The sequence below is a fragment of the Octopus sinensis genome, linkage group LG16 (genome assembly GCF_006345805.1).
Source record: "Octopus sinensis linkage group LG16, ASM634580v1, whole genome shotgun sequence".
Lineage (NCBI taxonomy): Eukaryota > Metazoa > Mollusca > Cephalopoda > Octopoda > Octopodidae > Octopus > Octopus sinensis.
In genome coordinates, this window is record NC_043012.1 from 1,311,231 (window position 1) to 1,334,188 (window position 22,958).

Sequence of the window (22,958 nt, forward strand, 5' to 3'; positions counted from 1 at the left end):
AGTGGCATCTACATGGTTACTTGATCTGTTAGAAAGAGCAACCTAATCTTCCTCTTATCACATTATATCGAGACCATCACCGCTGACACTAACATCAATGCCACCACATTTTGAATGCGGAACAGATAAAAGTTAGCTTTTCACAGAAGCAGTGGAGCAAATCTGAACAAAACTAGACAAGAGGCTAAAACCTACATTAAGACACACATGTGCCTCCCCATGATTGTGTATATATATTCATATACAAATATATACATGAAAATATTTATACAGTATCTATATATATATATATATATATCAGAAATATTAAATTTCTAAATATCTCATAGAGATATGTATGGTGGTGGGGCGATAGAATGGTTGTATACTGTCAATTTAATGTGACAGTAGGGGATTACACCACCGTCGTTTAGCCCTAGGAAGCATCGACGCTTCCTGATGGCTTCGACACATTTTTTTTTCCTGTGTCCTTATATATTTATGAAGGGGAGACAAATACCCCCAGCAGCCAGGCCTGCATCTAGAGACACGCATGTTTCAGGATCTTTGTCCATCATCGCTCTAGAGTAGCAGAAGCCTGCCAGCCACAGATATCTGCGGCTGGCAGGCTTCTATATATACATATATATATGTATATGTATATATATATATATATATATATACATGCATATATTTATATTTATATATATACATATATATATATATAATATATATATATACACACACACATATATATATATACATATGCATTGTGTGCATATATATATATATATATATATACATTGTGTGTGTGTATATATATATTTGTATATACATTGTATATATGTATATATATATATATATATATAGGGAGAGTTTACAAAAAAAAAACAAAAGACAAAGACAGGTGGTGAACAAAACAAACCGGTGTATTAGTATAACGCTCGCTCAGAAATAGAAAAAGTCTTTTATGTTTCGAGCCTACGCTCTTCTACAGAAAGGACACAGAAAAAAAAACAGGAGAGAAAAAGTATATATATATATATATTATATATATATATATATATTATATATATATATACACACACACAATGTATATATATATATTTGTATATACATTGTATATATATATATATATATATTATATATATATACATTGTGCATAAATTCTATATCTGGAAGGACCCATTTTAAACTCTGTTGGACTTTTGGACTTTACTCATAGCTTATTGGAATACTACATACATACCATTCTGCCTAAAATATAGATATATCCATACATATCTTGCATCTATTTTCTTCCTTCCACCTCACTCTCTGTTTTGTATCACATCTAAACTAGCTATGACTTAACCATCTTCTCACTCCTTCTCCGATGAACAGATATAATTAATAAATATCCTGGAAACAGCTGTAAGACCTTTCTATAAATGCTCTAACATATATACAATGTATATACAAATATATATATATACACACACACAATGTATATATATATATATATATATATATATATATACACAGCCTTGGTTTTTTTTATCGCATTATGCAAAAAATTCTTATATATACAGCAACAGCTTGGGTCTCAGAGGACCACAGCTCTTTAACATCCTCCCTAAATGCCTGAGAGACTTACATGGTGTGGATGTGGGTTTCTTTAAAACTAAACTGGTTCTCTTCTTGTCGGGAGTCCCAGATGAACCTACCTCATGACAGGAGATGCAGATCTGGGCAGCAGCAACGAACTCCCTTGTTGATCAAGTGCCACGTATCAGAGGTGGATTCACATATTAGTGTAGTTCATTCAGCGGTGGTGCCCCAGCATGGCCACAGCCTTCGGGCTAAAACATTTTTAAGGATTTAAGGATATATATATATATATATGTATGTATATATATCTATCTATCTATATATATATATATATATATATACAGACACACACACATACATATATATATATTTGAAAAGACATGTAATATAGTGTAATATATGAATATCAATATGTGTTAGAAAACCAGAATATGTATATTTCAAACATCATCATCTTCCACATCATCATCGTTGTCATCATCATCATCATCGGAATAGTAATCATTATCGTCATCATTATCTCTTGCCTTCTAATCACCATGATGATGATGATGATGATGATGATGATGATGGTGATGATGATGATGGTGATGACCATGGGGGAGATAATGAGGATGAAAATGATGTAGATATATTTCTTTACTACCCACAAGGGGCTAAACACAGAGGGGACAAACAAGGACAGGCAAAGCGATTAAGTCGATTCCATCGACCCCAGTGCGTAACTGGTACTTAATTTATCGACCCCGAAAGGATGAAAGGCAAAGTCGACCTCAGCGGAATTTGAACTCAGAACATAACGGCAGACGAAATACGGCTACGCATTTTGCCCTGCGTGCTAACGTTTCTTCCAGCTCGCCGCCTTGATGTAGATAGCAATAGTGGAGATGATGATGATGATGATGAAGATGATGATGTTATGGCAATGACGACGAAGACGATGACGACAACGATGATGATATATCAATAACTAGGTTTCGGTGGTACAGCAAAAATGCTGAAATCTCAAGAAATGAAGGGAGAATTAATACAAGAATTTTCATGTGTTTAAAATGATTAAAACGCATCCGCTGCCATGTATTAACTCTTTCAGCTTAAACATTCTCACTTGGATTAAGTCATTTGATAAACGAGTACAGTTCTGTGGCACACACACAGACACATGCACGTACACACACATATATATAAATGTATGCACATATATATAAATGTATGTGCAAATGAATATATATATATATATATATTATATATAAATATATTTATATGTATGTATATATATATATATATATATATATATATATATATAAATAGTGCATGAGAGAGAGAATGACAGTGGATGTTTTTTAATCGTTTTAAACACATGAAGAATCTTGTATTAATTCTCCATTCATTTCTTGAGATGTCAGCATTTTTGCTCATCGTCATCATTGTCTTGTACATAATAATAAATAAGTATACATTTTATTTAAGAAATAATGGTGAAATTTATATGATTATTGATTTTAAAAATATGTATTTCCAATTTTTTTATTTGTTAATTATAAATTAAGATACATACATTTATTTAATTCTTCTTCTTCTTATTATTATTATTATATGTGAACTAAAATCTAACAGTATCATTTGTGGTTGTTTTTGGTAAATAGTTTGTAATGTAAAATATTATTGTGCCGGTGGCACATAAAAAGCACCATCCGAACGTGGCCGTTGCCAGCGCCGCCTCAACTGGCTTCTGTGCTGGTAGCACATAAAAAGCACCATCCAAACGTGGCTGATGCCAGCGCCGCCCCGGCTGGATTCTGTGCCAGTGGCACATAAAGAGCACCATCCAAACGTGGCCATTGCCAGCGTCGCCTTGGCTGGCTTCCATGCCGGTGGCACGTTAAAAGCTCCAACTGATCGTGACCGATGCCGGACCCCCCTGGCACCTGTGCAGGTGGCACGTAAAAAGCACCCACTACACTCGCGGAGTGGCTGGCGTTAGGAAAGGCATCCAGCTGTAGAAACTCTGCCAGATCAGACTGGAGCCTGGTGCAGCCCCTGGCTTCCCAGACCCCGGTCGAACCGTCCAACCGTCCAACCCATGCTAGCGCGGAAAACGGACGTTAAACGATGATGATGATGTAGAGAAAAGATATATTATTGAATTTAATAATAATAATAAGTACTTTGTTTATTCTATCAATGATCGAAATATTAGTTCTAGACCTAAATTAATTTATCATCATCATCATCTTAATCATGTAACATCCGTTTTCCATACTTGCATGGGTTGGACGGTTTGACAGGGGGCTAACAAGCCAAGGGCCACGTCTGGCACCTGACCGGTTTGCCATGGTTTATGTGGCTGGATGTCCTTCCTAATGCCACCACTTTACAGCATGGACTGAGTGTTTGCATGTGGCACCACCCCTTTTTATTATTGATTATGTGTTTATTATTACTCTCTTTTACTCTTTTACTTGTTTCAGTCCTTTGACTGCGGCCATGCTGGAGCAGCGCCTTTAGTCGAGCAAATCGACCTCGGAACTTATTCTTTTATAAGCCCAGTACTTATTCTATCGGTCTCTTTTGCCGAACCGCTAAGTGACGGGGACGTAAACACACCAGCATCAGTTGTCAAACAATGCTAAGGGGACAAACACAGACACACAAACACACACACACACACATATATATGTATATATATATATATATATATATATATATATATACATATATACGACAGGTTTCTTTCAGTTTCCGTCTACCAAATCCACTCACAAGGCATTGGTTGGCCCGGGGCTATAGCAGAAGACACTTGCCCAAGATGCCACGCAGTGGGACTGAACCCGAAACCATGTGGTTGGTTAGCAAGCTACTTACCACACAGCCACTCCTGCGCCTATTATTTCATGTTTTTTTCATTTTTTTGCAGGATGCTGTTCAGTTTAACATCTCCATTGACTATACAGTGAGTGAAGCACAAAGATTTCCTGTAGACTATTACCTCATATCATACCACATAAAAATGAGCCAGTTTATTCAAGGTCAGCAGTTCAATCCTGAAGGGATCACCCAGACCCAAAAATCAAGGTTTGTGAATCAATTTTTCATTCATTTTTGTAAAATCTAATTTTCTGAGCAAGCATGACTTTGATAGTGGAACTATTTGAGGTAGTACTTCTCCAGTTGGATGCTCTTCCAGTTGCCAACACTAACCTGTTTATCAAGAAAGGGAATTTTTTTAAATTCCAGGGCAATTTCTAAGTTCAGGCATAATGGACTATTGCAACTGATACTTGCTCAAGCACTGGACAAAAACGGGGTCACTGCCCATCTGGCTATCCAAATGACAGGATCTATGTAGACACACATTTCTTTGACTGTGCCCTCCAGAAGATAGGCCTTTGCAGCCAAAAAATATAAAGGGTTTTTCAGTTGTCATTTCTGCATTGTTAGAAGCTTTACATATATATACTTCTTTATTGCCCACTGGGGACTAAACATAGAGGGGACAAACAAAGACAGACAAAGGGACTAACCACACAGAAAATGCAGCACTTGATACAAAAAGCTTGGGTAAGTCAGAGAATGGAGTGTTTGGCACCTTGTCAGCCCTGATAGAATGAACAAACTTAATATCAAGAATGCCAATTTACACCAAATGTACAGTTTTCTTTGGTAAAAAATATATCAAATTCTGTCTCTTTTGTAAATAATTTCAGGACTAAAATCTATTTCTTAAATAATTTCAAATTCTGTCTCTTTTGGTAAATTCTGTCTCTTTTGTAAATAATTTCAGGACTGTAATCTATTTCTTAAATAATTGCTCACTTCAAAGTAATATTCTGGATGAAAAAGAACAAAAAAACCCACGAGGCCATAATTTCACAGTAGTGGTGAATGGGTTGTTCTTTGAAGAATTGGATATATATGTCTACAAAATAAGGACTGAAGATCGTGAGTTTAACTTTACAACAGAACCAAACATCAACAGCACAAAGAAGAGAATATGGTACCTTGTGGTTATAAAATATTGGGAGTTGTCGATATCCTGTATTCTGATGATTCTAACCGTTATTTTCTCAATAACATCTGCCATATACTGGTGCTACAAAGGGTAAGTAATATGTTTCACTTTTGATGCTCTTCTTATCATTCCTCTCCTCATGCTCTTCTTCTTCTTTCTTCTTTTTCTCATCCTCCTCCCCTTTCTTCTCCTCCTCCTCCTTCTTCTTTTCTTTTCCCTATTCTTTCTCTTCTTTCTCCATAACATGGAATGATTTCAAAAGGGAAAAGTAATCTAGTTTAATCCTCTATTCAACATAAAGGTTTCCATTAACGTTGCTAAAAGCTTCCAGGTGCTAATTAAAAACCATTTCCCAAGAAACTATAGATATCATAAACTCTTTAATCACCATAATATCAAGGTTAGCTTCTTACGCTTAGATAATATAATTTTCAGCATTATACACAACAGATGCAAACATGCACCCATGCATTCCTCACCTTCTGTATCTGTGTGCATATGTGCATATATGTGTATGTGTGTATGCCTGCCTCTCTGTGTGCGTGTGTGTGTGTTTGGGAATATGTATAGCATTTGTAGTGATGGAATATAACAGGGAAACATCAAAGAAGATAGGAAAATAACTGAACCTTTTTTGATTTTGTTAGTGGGTGTATTGTAATACACACACTCCAATCTGTAGCTGCTAAAAATCCCATTAACTCCCCATTGGAAGGATTCTGCCTTTTCAAAGGCTCTAGTCTACAGAGTTCCACTTATATTATTTGGTAGCTTCTCAAGGCTTTTTACAGGCATAGCAGGTAATATGACATACGATCATCCATCATTTACAAGTTCATACTTCACAGAATTATGTCACATTGAGTCTATCCGACGGCTACATTCAAGGAACGCATATGAGGAATATTCAACCACTTTTAAACATAGTTTGATCAGTAGGTTTAACCAGTTGATAAAAAAAAAAAAATGAATGCTCAAGCACCAAACTTGACAGAAAAGTTCGTCATCATCATCATCATCAGTGTTATCATCAACATCATCATTAATGTTACCATCATCATCAACATTGATATTTTGTTTACCATGCTGGCATGGGTTGGACAGTTTCAAAGGAGCTGACAAGCCAGAAGGCTGGACCAGGATCTAGTTGTCTGTTTTGACATGGTTTCTACAAGTGGATGCCTTTCCTAAAGCAAACCACTCTACAGAGTGTACGGGGTGCTTTTTATGCAGCAACATCCTCAGTGCTTTTACATGGTACCAGCATGGGTGCACCCTATGTAGCATCAGCTCTGGTGCTTTTTATGTAATGCCAGGATGGGTGCTTTCCATGTGGTTCTGCCATGGGTGCTTTCCATGTGGTTCTGCCATGGGTGCTTTCCATGTGGTTCTGCCATGGGTGCTTTCCATGTGGTTCTGCCATGGGTGCTTTCCATGTGGTTCTGCCATGGGTGCTTTCTATGTGGTTCTGCCATGGGTGCTTTCCATGTGGTTCTGCCATGGGTGCCTTCCATGTGGTTCTGCCATGGGTGCTTTCCATTGTTCTGCATGGGTGCTTCCATGTGGTTCTGCCATGGGTGCTTTCTATGTGGTTCTGCCATGGGTGCTTTCCATGTGGTTCTGCCATGGGTGCCTTCCATGTGGTTCTGCCATGGGTGCTTTCCATGTGGTTCTGCCATGGGTGCTTTCCATGTGGTTCTGCCATGGGTGCTTTCTATGTGGTTCTGCCATGGGTGCTTTCCATGTGGTTCTGCCATGGGTGCTTTCCATGTGGTTCTGCCATGGTGCCTTCCATGTGGTTCTGCCATGGGTGCTTTCCATGTGGTTCTGCCATGGGGTACTTTCCATGTGTTCTGCCATGGGTGCTTTCCATGTGGTTCTGCCATGGGTGCTTTCCATGTGGTTCTGCCATGGTGCTTTCTATGTGGTTCTGCCATGGGTGCTTTCCATGTGTTCTGCCATGGGTGCTTTCTATCTATGTGGTTCTGCCATGGTGCCTTCTATGTGGTTCTGCCATGGGTGCTTTCCATGTGGTTCTGCCATGGGTGCTTTCCATGTGGTTCTGCCATGGGTGCTTTCCATGTGGTTCTGCCATGGGTGCTTTCTATGTGGTTCTGCCATGGGTGCTTTCCATGTGGTTCTGCCATGGGTGCTTTCCATGTGGTTCTGCCATGGGTGCTTTCCATGTGGTTCTGCCATGGGTGCTTTCCATGTGGTTCTGCCATGGGTGCCTTCCATGTGGTTCTGCCATGGGTGCTTTCCATGTGCTTTTAGCTGTATCAATAGTTTGATTCTGTTCCGCACAACTTAATGTTGCACATGAATAAAAGAACAACATTGGAAAACCTAAAGATATGCAATTCTGAATAATACTGTTAATATATAGAAATAATATAACTTCTATGAAATTTATTCTTACTCCCTTTTCTTTCATTTGCACATCTACCTGTCTGTTTGTCTATCCATACATCTGTCACTCTATTGATCAATTAATCTATCACTAAATTAACGAAAGGTTCTGTATCAATTTCTTCTATATTCATATCTCTCTCTCTCTCTCTCTCTCTCTCTCTCTCTCTCCCGCCGTCTCTCTCTCTCCTCTCTCTCATTGTATACTCTTTACTCTCTTTTACTCTTTTACTTGTTTCAGTCATTTGACTGTGGCCATGCTGGAGCACCGCCTTTAGTCGAGCAAATCGACCACAGGACTTATACTTTGTAAGCTTAGTACTTATTCTATCGGTCTCTTTTGCCGAACCGCTAAGTTACGGGGACATAAACACACCAGCATCAGTTGTCAAGTGATGTTGGGGGACAAACACAGACACACAAACATACAAACACACACGCACAAACATACAAACACACACACACACACACACACCATACATATATATATATATATACATATTTACGACGGGCTTCTTTCAGTTTCCGTCTACCAAATCTACTCACAAGGCTTTGGTCAGCCCGAGGCTATAGTAGAAGGCCTTTGCCCAAGGTGCCATGCAGTGGGACTGAACCCGAAACCATGTTGCTGGTAAGCAAGCTACTTACTACACAGCCACTCCTACATACACATGCACACACATATATGCACAAATGCATACACTCGCATACACAGACGGACATACACATCTACATATATGTATGCATGCATATAAAAGTCTTCATTATTCTTAATAATATACCAGTGTATATATGGAAGCACTCCGTCAGTTACGACGACGAGGGTTCCGGTTGATCTGAATCAACGGAACAGCCTGCTCGTGAAATTAGCGTGCAAGTGGCTGAGCACTCCACAGACACGTGTACCCTTAACGCAGTTCTCGGGGATATTCAGCGTGACACAAAGAGTGACAAGGCCGGCCCTTTGAAATACAGGTACAACAGAAAGAGGAAGTAAGAGTGAAAGAAAGTTGTGGTGAAAGAGTACAGCAGGGATCACCACCATCCCCTGCCGGAGCCTCGTGGAGCTTTAGGTGTTTTCGCTCAATAAACACTCACAACGCCCGGTCTGGGAATCGAAACCGCGATCCTATGACCGCGAGTCCGCTGCCCTAACCACTGGGCCATTGCGCCTCCACCAGTGTATATATATGTCTATAGTGTGTGTGTGTGTGATGATGATGATGAATGAAACAGTTAAGGGAAAGAGAGAAAAAAGTTTCAAAGAGAGAGAGAGAGGGAGAGCGTGAGAAAGTATATATTAGCATGTTTATGTGTGTGTTAGCAGGGGGAGTATATGTGTGTGGAAGGAGGTTGTGTGTGTGTGTGTGTGTGTATTACAATACACCCACTAACAAAATCGAACAAGGTACAGTTGTTTTCCTGTCTTCTTTGATGTTTCCCTGTTATATTCCATAGCTACAAATGCTATACATATTCCCAAGCACACACACACACACGTGCACACAGAGAGGCAGGCATACGCACATACACATATATACACATACGCACACAGATACAGATGCAAACTTTCACACACATATAGAAAAATATGTGTGTATACATGGATAAATAGATAGGTGTATAAATTTGCACACAGATGCACATAAATTTGTACGTACTTATATACAAACGTATATACATGTATATACATATATATATATATATATATATATATATATATATATATATATGATTATATGTGTGTGTGTATCTATATACATGTGAATTTATGTATAATATATGTATACACACATGCATATATATATATATATTTATGTATAGATATATATATATATATATATATATATACATATGTGTGTGTATGTATATATATATATATATCCTCATCATCATCATCGTCGTCATCATTGTCGTCGTTTAAGGTCCGCTTTCCATGCTGGCATGGGTTGGACGGTTTGACTGAGGACTGGTGAGCCAGAAGGTTGCACCAGGCTCAATCTGATCTGGCAAAGTTTCTACAACTGGATGCTCTTCCTAACGCCAACCTCTCTGAGAGTGTAGTGGGTGCTTTTAGATGCTACTGGCACGAGGGCCAGTCAGGCGGTTCTGACAACGACCATGTTCAAAAGGTGTTTTTACATGCTACCTGCACGAGAGCCAGTCATATATATATATTATTGAATTTAATAATAATAATAGTAATAATAATAAGTGTGACCATTCCTAAAGCTTGGAAACCACTTTGCTCATGGCAGTGGCCTTGTAAGTTGTTTGAAGCATGACAAATGTTTCAGCCATGTTTTTCCCCACAGAAAACAAAATCTCACAGAAACACATTGTTCCTTCATTTCGGCTATCACAAAAATCAAATAAATGGTGAGAATCACTGCAAAACACAGAAACTAACCCGACAACACCAGCTGGCAGTCTGATGCCTGAGGGTTACATCAAGTGTCTTCTAAGGACAGAAATTTGAATTACAATAAGCTTGTCCTACAGAGAACGTTTCTGTTCACTTTTGGATACCCCACTCATGTATATATATATATATATATATATATATGATATATATATATATATATATATGTATATATGTATATATATATATGGGTTGTTCGGAATGTTCATGCCGATTTTTAAAGCAAGAAAAAGGTCAATAAATACTGGCCGTTACATTTTTAATCAACCAAATATGAACCATTTTGTTGCACAATGCGTCTCCATCTTTCCTTTAACTTGAAAATACCCTCTTCCCAGAATTGAGGTGGTTTCATGGCAAAGAATTCATCAAGGTATCTTTTTACGTCATCCAAGGAATTGAAATTTTTACCCTTAAGACTATTCTGCAGAGACCTGAATAAGTGGAAATCCAAAGGAGCAATATCTGGTGAATATGGAGGGTGAGGTAATACATCCTAGCTGAATTGCAGCAATTTTTGTCTGGTTCCCAAAGCATCAAGTGCCGAAAATGAACTTCCTTATCTTCCATTTTAAAGGGTTACAGAATAAACACAGGTTATAGGAACATAAACCTTCTTCCACGAAAAGATAGCTTAAACTGTACTCTAAATCGAAATGTAGTCAAATCCTATTTTATGGACTCAACCATGTTCTAAAATAAGTCAAAAGATAAGCTACTATAAATTGGCACGAACTTTCCGAACAACCCAATATATATATATATATATATATATACATATTTGTTTATATATATAAATATATGGTATATGTATATGCATATGTGTGTGTGTGTGTATGTATGTTTATATACACACACCACAGACACACACATATGTGTTCCAAATTATCTTGATTACTTCCAATAACCAAAAGTGTTTAGCTTTTTCATTAAAAGGTGATGGAGGTGAAGGAGCTGGATGAGGGGGTATGTGTATACAGGAGGAGGGGGTAGCGGTCTGGCAGGCTGTGTTGAAAAGGTGATCTATGTTGGAGGAAAGCTGATTGGCCTTAAAAATCAGGCCTATGCTCGTATTTTACTCTGGTGTTTTTGTAAGTTTTCTATAGAATTTGATGAGAACCATTATTGGTGAACGTGCAAGAAAATAATCTAATTTTCCCTGGAATGTCATATATATTATCTATTTCTTGTTTTCTTTGTAGCTTATTTGGTCTTCGTTTTTCACCTGTTGATATGGAATAACTATAGATTATTTATGTAGCTGTATTCGTGAGCATGCGTGCATCCATGTGTGTGTGTGTGTGTGTGTGTGTGCGTGTGTGTATGTGTGTGTGTGTGTGTGTGTGTGTGTGTGTGTGTGTGTTGTGTGTGTGTGTGTGTGTGTGTGTCTGTAGTCATTTAGTTTTATTTCAGGATTTCTTGTCAGAGAGATAGTTGGTTTCTAACTTAGTTCCAAGGCTTTCATTGGAATTTCAACATCAATAGCAAAGTATGCATGTATGTATATATATATATATGTATGTATGTATGTATGTATGTATGTATGTGAAGGCGCATGGCTCAGTGGTTAGAGCGTCGAGCTTACGATCGTGAGGTTGTAAGCTCGAATCCCGGACCGGGCTGCGTGTTGTGTTCTTGAGCAAAGCACTTTATTTCACGTTGCTCCAGTTCACTCAGCTGTAGAAATGAGTTGCGACGTCACAGGTGCCAAACTGTATCGACCTTTGTCTTTCCCTTGGATAACACTGGTGGTGTAGAGAGGGGAGGCTGGTATGCATGGGCGACTGCTGGCCTTCCATAAACAACCTTGCCCGGACTTGTGTCTAGGAGGGTAACTTTCTAGGTGCAATCCCATGGTCATTCATGACCGAAGGGGGTCTTTACCCTTTATGTATGTATGTATGCTTGTATGTATGCATGCTTGTATGTATGTATGCATGTATGTATGTATGCATGTATGTATGTATGTATGCATGTATGTATGTTTGTATGTATGTATGTATGTATGTACGTATGTATGTATGTATGTATGCATGTATGCATGTATGTATGCATGTATGTATGCATTATGTATGTATGTATGTATGTATGTTTGTATGTATTATGTATGTATGTACGTATGTATGTATGTATGTATGCATGTATGCATGTATGTATGCATGTATGTATGCATTATGTATGTATGTATGTATGTATGTTTGTATGTATGTATTGCTATTTGCAGATTTGTATGTTTTGCTTCATGTATGTCTTCTCATGCATATACTTCCATATCTAGACATGCTTACATATACTTAAATGATAAACTTCTGGAAAGTTTTATAGACTTTTACAGTTCCACTGATGGCTTGGATCTGTAGTCTTCGAATTAGCTTTCTCCTTTCTGGTTTTGAGAAGCCTAATTTCACAAGATTGATATTTAGGCAGTAAGTTACATATCCCAGTGCCCCAATAATTACAGGTATACACCCAAACTTGTAATCTGGAAAGAGTAACTGCAGATTTCTCAATAGTTCAGCAGAGGTGTTCTCTTTTGCTCTGGTCTTCAGCTTTATGTTAACATCCACTGGCAGCTGATTTCCACAACTAAACGCAGTTCTTTTCTCTGCCCAAAATGATTATATCAGCTCTTTAGTCAAACAAATCGACCCCAGGACGTATTCTTTGTAAGCCTAGTATTTATTCTATTGGTCTCTTTTGCCGAACTGCTAAGTTACGAGGATGTAAATGCCCCAACATCAGTTGTTAGGTGATGGTGGAGGGGACAAACACAAACACACAAACATATACATATATTCATATATATTTATATGTGTGTGTATGTGTGTGTGTGTTTGTGTGTGTGAGTGAGTGTGTGTGCGTGAGTGTGTGTGTGTGTGTGTGTGTGTGTGTGTGGAGGTGCAATGGCCCAGTGGTTAGGGCAGCGGACTCATGGTTGGAAGATCATGGTTTTGATTCCCAGACCAGGCATTGTGTGTGTTTATTGAGCAAAAACATCTAAAGCTTTACGAGGCTCCGACAGGGGATGGTGGCAACCCCTGTTGTACTCTTTTGCCCCAACTTTTTCTCACTCTTTCTTCTTGTTTCTTGAGTAACACTACAATGGACTGGCGTCCTGTCTAGCTGGTGGGGGAACACATACACCATGGAAACTGGGAAACCAGGCCGATGAGCCTGGCTAGGCTTGAAAAGGGCACATAAATAATAAAATGTGTATGTATATATATATATATATATACATCTAATATAGGATAAAATTTTTTTCGAAAAAATTTTATCAATGGCCAGCATATTAAAAAATACCTTTAAAGGTTAAATTAATAAACAACTTATAAACAAGTGCAACAGAAAAAAATTCTAATGCCAAATATGCCGATAACCATATAATTTAACACCATAAACATGCGTCTCGTATCGGTCCCAATTTCAGAGTTAATTCATAAGAATTTTCTCCTCGTCAGCGATTAACACGTAAGACATAAATGAAATACTTACTCATACCCATGGAAGAAGCAAACACTAAGTCATGAGCAGACCTAAGTACCCCAAATATATCCAAAATAGAAAATCTCCAGCACATCTCGAAACACGTGTGATTCGAACTGAAAACAAATGTTAAATGTGGATGCTGATGATGATGATGATGGCGACAACTATGATGATATATCATATATGGATACCGGGTGCAGTGAATATATTGTCGTTTAAATTATGCAAAAATAAAAATAACACTGATATCTCATTTTAACAGATATATTTTTCAAAATTACATAAAAATATCTCGAAATACTAAAGAGTTAATTTATTCAATAAAATCGTCGTTGGCTTCAACCATGGCCTCCAGACGACATTGGAATCTCCTGCAACACTTCTGGATTGTCTCCTTGTTTAAGTTGGTGAATGTTGCCATAATCCTTGCCTTCAGTTCATCTTTTGTGTTACAAGGAGCTTAGTTAACTCAGCTGTGACCAACACTCAAGGGGGTTGCAGTCTGGGGAGTAAGATAGCCAGAAGTTAGGGGTGATGTGGTTGCAGAAATTCTCTGACAGCCACGACTGGGTACTCCTGCTTGTGTGGCATGGTGCAGAGTCCTGCTACCAGACACAGGGTCTTCCAGCAGCCACTCTCTTGACCCAGAGCAACATTGCTTCCTCCAGGCACTTGATGCAGACCTCCATGTCAAGTCTGAGGCCATGTGGGAAGATGAATGGAGACATAACATCACCATCACTAGTGATCACTCCAAACACCATGATGTTAACTGGATGTTTATTTTTTTATCACTCTCGGGACATGTTTTGGGGACATGGCAAGCCAACGGTTGTTCTGTGTAACCGCCATTTGTTCATACTGGAGCTTCAAGCGTGAAGGCCAAGCAGTACAGCATGTCATTTCCAAATTTCTGGCTGAGTGAATTGCATCATGGTGCTGTTTTTCATACAGATGGTGCCCAACTGACCCTACTATACTGCTTAGTCAACAGAATCAAAAACAAACAATGTGCATATGTGAAATTAAAAATATAAAATGGCGACAATTTACCCATCGCAACCTATATGTGTGCATTATTATATATATAGTGCAAATATATATATGCATATATATAAATATATATATAATATATATTTATATATATATATATAATATATATTATATAATATATATATAATATATATATATATATATATATGCATATATATATCAGAGATGAGAGAGGAAGAAAGAGAAAGATATGCAACAGCAGCAACAACAACAACAATTTTGATGAATGACTTTTAAATAAATTATCAAAGTTTATCAATGGATATACTACGATATCATGTTGCATATCAATTTACACCATCTGACCATTTGTGATATAACATGGTAGTTTAAAAAATATCCAACCATTTTTTGCAAGACTTGTGAATTATAGACTAGTGAAAATTTTGAAATACCATGAAATGGTCTTATCTTTGCTTTTATCTCACCATTCTTCATAACAGACTTATCTGGCTGTTTTGCCAAATTTGCTTTTAGTATTGGTTGCGTTAAAAATCAACCAATCAGAAGTCAATATAAATCTCTCTCTCTGTAATTCTTATATGCGTGTGTGTGTGTGTGTGTGTGTGTGTACGTGTGTACGTGTGTGTGTAGGGTTTTGTTGTTTAAAGTTATTTGTTTATATTATGCTTTTTTTGTATATGATTTAAAAAGAAAATATTTCAAATAATTTTTCAATGTATGTGCATATATAGACACACATACACACACTTACACATAAACTCATGCATATATATAAACGTGTGTGTGTGTTTATATATAAATAATCAGCATCATCATCATCAACATCATTTTAACATCCATTGTCCGTGCTGGTGTGGGTGTCAGTTTGCATGACACTGATATCCCTATAACTAAGGTTTATATATATATATATATATATATATATATTATATATATATATTATACGCAACATAAACATGTATATGCACATATACATATGAGCGTGTGTGTATGTGTGTATGTGTGTTGTGGAATTTGTAACTGAGATACCAGTGCCGGTGGCACGTAAGAGAACCATCCGAACGTGGCCATAGCCATCGCTGCCCGACTGACCTCCATGCCGGTGGCACGTAAAAAGCACCATCCGAGCGTGGCCATTGCCAGCTTCGTCTGGTCCCCGTGCCGGTGGCATGTAAAAAGCACCATCCGAGCATGGCCGTTTGCCAGCCTCGTCTGGCACCTGTGCCGGTGGCACGTAAAAAGCACCCACTACACTCACAGAGTGGTTGGCATTAGGAAGGGCATCCAGCTGTAGAAACACTGCCAGATCAGATTGGGCCTGGTGCAGCCTTCTGGCTTCCCAGACCCCAGTTGAACCGTCCAACCCATGCCAGCATGGCAAGTAGACGTTAAATGATGATGATGATGATGATGCAATGGCACAGTGGTTAGGGCAATGGGCTCCCGGTTGTAGGATCGCGGTTTCAATTCCCAGACCGGGCATTAAATGGATATAGTTTGGTAAGAAGACTATTGGTGTCAGAAGAAAAACATTTCTTTGTTAACACTTCAGAGATGTTTACCTGCAATACCTTTGATCTACTTTTCAAACTATATCTCATCAATGCTGTGGACCTCATTTCTCCTTTATCCTGGAGTGTATCAAACTATTACTTATTTTTCACATTCCATACTCTTCTTGATATCCTGATTGATAAATACATACATACATACATACATGCACATACATACATACATACATGCATACATACATACATAATACATACATACATACATATATAAAACAAACGACAGAGATGAAGAATGGAATACATGAGAAACTTTATTGCTCACAGTGATCGTTTTGAGACAGCCTGCATCGATCTCTCATGGGTGAGAAGCTATACACATAGTTGTCGTGCATCCCTCGGTGCAGAAGCAGCTTGTCAGATGATACAATAAGAGGTATCTCAGCATGTTGCATCATATATATATATATATATATGTATATATATATATATATATATATATATAATATATATATGGGTTTGGTTACTCTGCATTGTAAAAGGGCAAATACCCTGAAACATGTCTGGAGATGCCTGACCAGCAAGGGGAAATGGCTGACCTCCCCTGTTCGAAGGTTATAATGGACACAGGTTCATGTGTCATATAGCTATCTAGATTTGATGGCTTCTTGGAGCTAATTAACGGCAGCTTTAGTCCTATATTTATGGACTGCCATATTAACTTGGTGATAACTGTTATATATATATATATTTATATATCCTCTCCTTCCACATGACTGGAGTTCAGCTAAGCCTGACCTTTCTTTCTTGGTTCGACTACCATCCATGTAGCATCTCTTATTTTCCTTTCCATGACTTTCATCTTCTATGTTCCTGCTGTAAGCTTCACTTCCACACACGCCAGCTTAATTTAATTTGTCCTTAGTCAAAAGACACTAATTGTTAATGTCCTGTTATTTGTATTTGTAACTGTGTACCATTTTTTCGTTCTTTTTTGTCCTTATTTGTGTATACATTCGCTTGCTTCCTTCCAAAGAATCTAGTGCTCTCAGCTTAGATTTTCTTAGGGCCAGCCAGATTAGACCATTCTTGAGAGTAACCGGCTGAAACTGCAAAGACGATCTGGTACTCAACTAAAGATTGAAAGCTCTGAATGACCCGTCCTTGTTTTTCCCTGTCCTTTTTTGTATCATCTAACTGTCTGAATGTTTTGTTGTTGTCTGTTACATTCTTGTTCCATTATATATATATATATATAATATATATGACAAGAAATAATTTTTGCTTCTTTTTATGAAGACAAAAGGGTTTATAGGACTGGAAGAAAGAAGTGCTCAAGTGAATTGAGACAGAGATAAAAAAATATTGATTAGAGAACAAACATCAAATTCAAGTCAACGACTTTATATAACAACACACTTCCATATACAGTTGATCATATATAAACATTACCGTGGCCTTCAACATATAAAAGGAATACATATAAAAACACAGAAGGTAAAAAAATATATATTATACATATATGCGCAGGAGTGGCTGTGTGGTAAGTAGCTTGCTTACCAGCCACATGGATCCGGGTTCAGTCCCACTGCGTGGCACCTTGGGCAAGTGTCTTCTGCTATAGCCCCGGGCTGACCAATGCCTTGTGAGTGGATTTGGTAGACGGAAACTGAAAGAAGCCTGTCGTATATATGTATAAATATATATATGTGTGTGTGTGTGTGTGTGTGTTTGTGTGTCTGTGTTTGTCCCCCTAGCATTGCTTGACAACCGATGCTGGTGTGTTTATGTCCCCGTTACTTAGTGGTTCGGCAAAAGAGACCGATAGAATAAGTACTGGGCTTACAAAAGAATAAGTCCCGGGGTCGAGTTGCTCGATTAAAGGCGGTGCTCCAGCATGGCCACAGTCAAATGACTGAAACAAGTAAAAAAAGTAAAAAGAGTATATATAACATCATCATCATCGTTGTCATTGTCATAGAACATCTGCTTTCCATACTGACGGTTTGACTGAGAACTGGCAAACCGGGAGGTTGCACCAGGCTCGAATCTGATATATATATATACACACAAACACATATACATACGTATACACACATATGCACATGTATACACATATGCATACATATGTATATATATATATATACACACACACACACGCACACACACACACACACACATATATATATACATATGCATATCTCTTTTACTTGTTTCAGTCATTTGACTGTGGCCATACTGGAGCACCGCCTTTACTCGAGAAAATCGACCCCAGGACTTATTCTTTGTAAGCCTAGTACTTATTCTATTGGTCTCTTTTGCTGAACCGCTAAGTTACGGGGACGTAAACACACCAGCAGCAGTTGTCAAGCAATGTTGGGGGACAAACACAGACACACAAACACACCACATATATATATATATATATATATATATATATATATATAGATATATATACATACATATGCATATATACGATGGGCTTCTTTCAGTTTCCTTCTACCAAATCAACTCACAAGGCTTTGGTCGGCCCACGGCTATAGTAGAAGACACTTGCCCAAGGTGCCACGCAGTGGGACTGAACCCGGAACCATGTGGTTGGTAAGCAAGCTACTTACCACACAGCCACTCCTGCGCCTATATGTATATATATGTATATGGTGTTAGGAAGGGCATCCAGCTGTAGAAACTCTGCCAGATCAAGATTGGAGCCTGGTGCAGCCATCTGGCTCGCCGACCCTCAGTCAAATTGTCCAACCCATGCTAGCATAGAAAGTGGACATTAAATGATGATGATGATGATGATGATGATGATATATTCCTTTATGTCTATTTCCTTTTCTTTATATTATTTATGTATAAATATTTTAAGTTATAAACTGATCTGATAAATGTTTCTTTATTTGTACTGTTATACACGTACCATCTTGATTGATATATTGCGCTTTGCCATTCTTTGTTTAGGCAGCTATCACATCATTACACTTAAAGCTAGTGTTTAGGAGCAAATTCACTAATATCATAAGTATACATATATATATGTGTGTGTGTGTGTGTGTGTGTGTGTGTGTGTGAGTGTGAATATGAGAGAGACTTTGAGACTGTCCTTGAAGCGCTTCTTCTGCCTTCCGACTTTGCGTTTGCCCTGGCTGAGTTCACCGTAGAAGAGCTGTTTTGGGATGCGAGTGTCGGACATGCAGGAGACGGGGCCTGCCCATCTCAGCTGGGCCTTGCGCATGATCGTGATGGTGCTAGGGAGATCTGCCTGCTTCAGAACTTCCGTTGAACCCAAAGGACGAACATTATTATATATATATATATATGTATATATGTGTTTGTGTGTCCATGTATACACACACACACAAAATAGAGATATATGTGTACTCTTTTACTTTTTAACTCTTTTAACTTGTTTCAGTCATTTGACTGTGGCCATGCTGGAGCACCGGCTTTAGTTGAGCAAATCGGCCCCAAGACTTATGCTTTGTAAGCCTAGTGCTTAATTTATTGGTCTCTTTTGCTGAACCACAAAGTTACGGTGATGTAAATGCACCAGCATCAGTTGTCAAGTGTTGTAGGGGGGGACAAATACAGACACGCAAACATATACACACACATACACACATATATACATATATACGATGGGCTTCTTTCAGTTTCTGTCTACCAAATCCACTCGCAAAGCTTTGATCAGCCCGAGGCCATAGTAGAAGACACTTGACCAAGGTGCCATGCAGTGGGACTGAACCCGGAGCCATGTGGTTTGTAAGCAAGCTATTTACCACACAGCCACTCCTACACCTATGCATCAATACATATGTATCTATGTATCTATGTATACATAAATACATATACATGCATATACATATATATAAATGTAAATCATTATATATATATATATACTCTTTTACTCTTTTACTTGTTTCAGTCATTTGACTGTGGCCATGCTGGAGCACCGCCTTTAATCGAGCAACTCGACCCCGGGACTTATTCTTTTGTAAGCCCAGTACTTATTCTATCAGTCTCTTTTGCCAAACCGCTAAGTAACGGGGACATAAACACAACAGCATCAGTTATCAAGCAATGCTAGGGGGACAAACACAGACACACAAACACACACGCATATATATATATATATATATATATATAATATATACGACGGGCTTCTTTCAGTTTCCGTCTACCAAATCCACTCACAAGGCTTTGGTCGGCCCGAGGCTATAGTAGAAGACACTTGCCCAAGGTGCCACACAGTGGGACTGAACCCAGAACCATGTGGCTGGTAAACAAGCTACTACCACACAGCCACTCCTGCACCTATATATATATATATATATATTATATATATATATATTATATATATATATATAATATATATACATATATATATATATATTATATATATATATATATATATATATATATACAAATGGTCATCATCATTTAGCATCCATTGTCCATACTGGTATGAGTTAGATTTTTTTTACTGGACCTGAGAAAGCAGAGAGTCATACCAGGCTCCAATTGTTTGTTTTGACATGGTTTCTACAAGAGGTTGACCTTCCTGAAGCCAACCCTTTTACAGAGTGTACAGGGTGTTGTTTACGTAGCAACAGCACTGGCAAAGGTGACCAAGAATCTGTAAGACAAAGATTTATCAACTGAAAGAGGAAGTAGTATGGCTGTAGGTGACGATAGGTTACTGTATAGCAGAGGGACAGAAACAGGTGTCTTACGGTATAGGAGATACATGCTTACCTCAGTTGGAGGGAGAGAGATTGAGAGAGACAGAGTGAAAGAGAATGGAAATATATTTCTTTATTACCCACAAGGGGCTAAACATAGAGGGGACAAACAAGGACAGACAAAGGGATTAAATCGATTACATCGACCCCCAGTGTGCAACTGGTACTTAATTTAATCGACACCGAAAGGATGAAAAGCAAAGTCGACCTCGGCGGAATTTGAACTCACAACGTGACGGCAGACGAAATACTGCTAAGCATTTCGCCCGACGTGCTAATGTTCCTTATTTCTTTATTACCCACAAGGGGCTAAACATAGAGGGGACAAACAAGGACAGACAAAGGGAGTAAATCGATTACATCGACCCCAGTGCACTACTGGTACTTAATTTAATCGACCCCGAAAGGATGAAAAGCAAAGTCGACCTCGGCGGAATTTGAACTCACAACGTGACGGCAGACGAAATACCGCTAAACATTTCGCCCGGCGTGCTAACGTTTCTGCCAGCTTGCTGCCTTGTGAGAGAGAATGGAAATAAAAGAGAGTAAGGGAGAGTGTGAGAGGTGGTGGAGCTGTGTGAAGTCATAATCTCAAATACATGAGTGTGAAGATAAATGGAATGGTTTATAAATACATATGCAAACACACACACACACACAGCTGACCTGGCAGACACCCATAAAATTATCAACCATCGCACAAACAATAACACTGAGCACCTCTTTAAACTCCACCCATCTAACACCCGTGGACATATTTACAAAGTAAGAAAACAGCACAGCTCCCATGACTTCAGGAAACATTTTTTCACGCTGAGAGTTGCTGAAGCGTGGAACAAACTGCCGGCATCGGTTGTTAGCTGTTGGAGCACTGCATCCTTCAAGACTTCCATGCTTCCTGAGATTCGCCAACACTACACTTGATTTTCTCCCCTCCATACACACACAAGCATGTTCACTTTCCAGACATTTCTACATTACTGCATGTACTTTATATGCACTTTCTGACAAGTTGTGGTGCACCTGAGCACTGTATACAATTATTTCATTATTATATTATTATATAGATATAACATTTGCAATACGTCCCCTTCTGAGAGTAAAGGAAAAGACAGCAGATCACACACCATATGAACCAAACAATGTCTCTATTACTTTTTAGGCAATTCTGTTACTGATTCACCAAATGAGTTCTGAATGAACTTAGCTCTTAAATCAGCACCAATCAACATCTTTATTAGGAGGTTAACAGAATTACTACCTTCATATCCTATGAGCATAATGCACAATATTTAACCTTCAGCAGATGCGCGCTTGCAAAAGTGAGATCACTTATATACACATATATACACATGTATGTATGTATGTATGTATGTATGTATGTATAGGGAGAGTTTACGAAAAAAACAAAAGACGAAGACAGATGGTGTACAAAACAAACAGGTGTATTAGTATAATGCTCAGGAATAGAAAAAATCTTTTACGTTTCGAGCCTAGGCTCTTCTACAGAAAGGGACACAGAAAAAACAAGGAGAGAAAAAATGTGTGTAGTGGCTAACGATCTATCATGGTGACTAATGTTTTGTATGTATGTATGTATGTATGTATAGGGAGAGTTTACGAAAAAAACAAAAGACGAAGACAGATGGTGTACAAAACAAACAGGTGTATTAGTATAATGCTCAGGAATAGAAAAAATCTTTTACGTTTCGAGCCTAGGCTCTTCTACAGAAAGGGACACAGAAACAAGGAGAGAAAAAATGTGTGTAGTGGCTAACGATCTATCA

General features: G+C 38.3%; 1 protein-coding gene across 1 annotated transcript in view; it reads left to right on the forward strand.

Annotated features, from left to right (window-relative positions):
• Positions 1 to 4,487: 4,487 nt before the first annotated feature.
• LOC118766600 overlaps positions 4,488 to 22,958 on the forward strand; it is a 31,187-nt gene continuing 12,716 nt past the window's right edge. The window contains exons 1-2 of the mRNA XM_036510179.1: positions 4,488 to 4,644; positions 5,354 to 5,671. Of these exons, the coding sequence (XP_036366072.1) occupies positions 4,580 to 4,644; positions 5,354 to 5,671 (383 nt within the window). The 5' untranslated portion in view covers positions 4,488 to 4,579. The remainder of the gene's footprint in view (positions 4,645 to 5,353; positions 5,672 to 22,958) is intronic.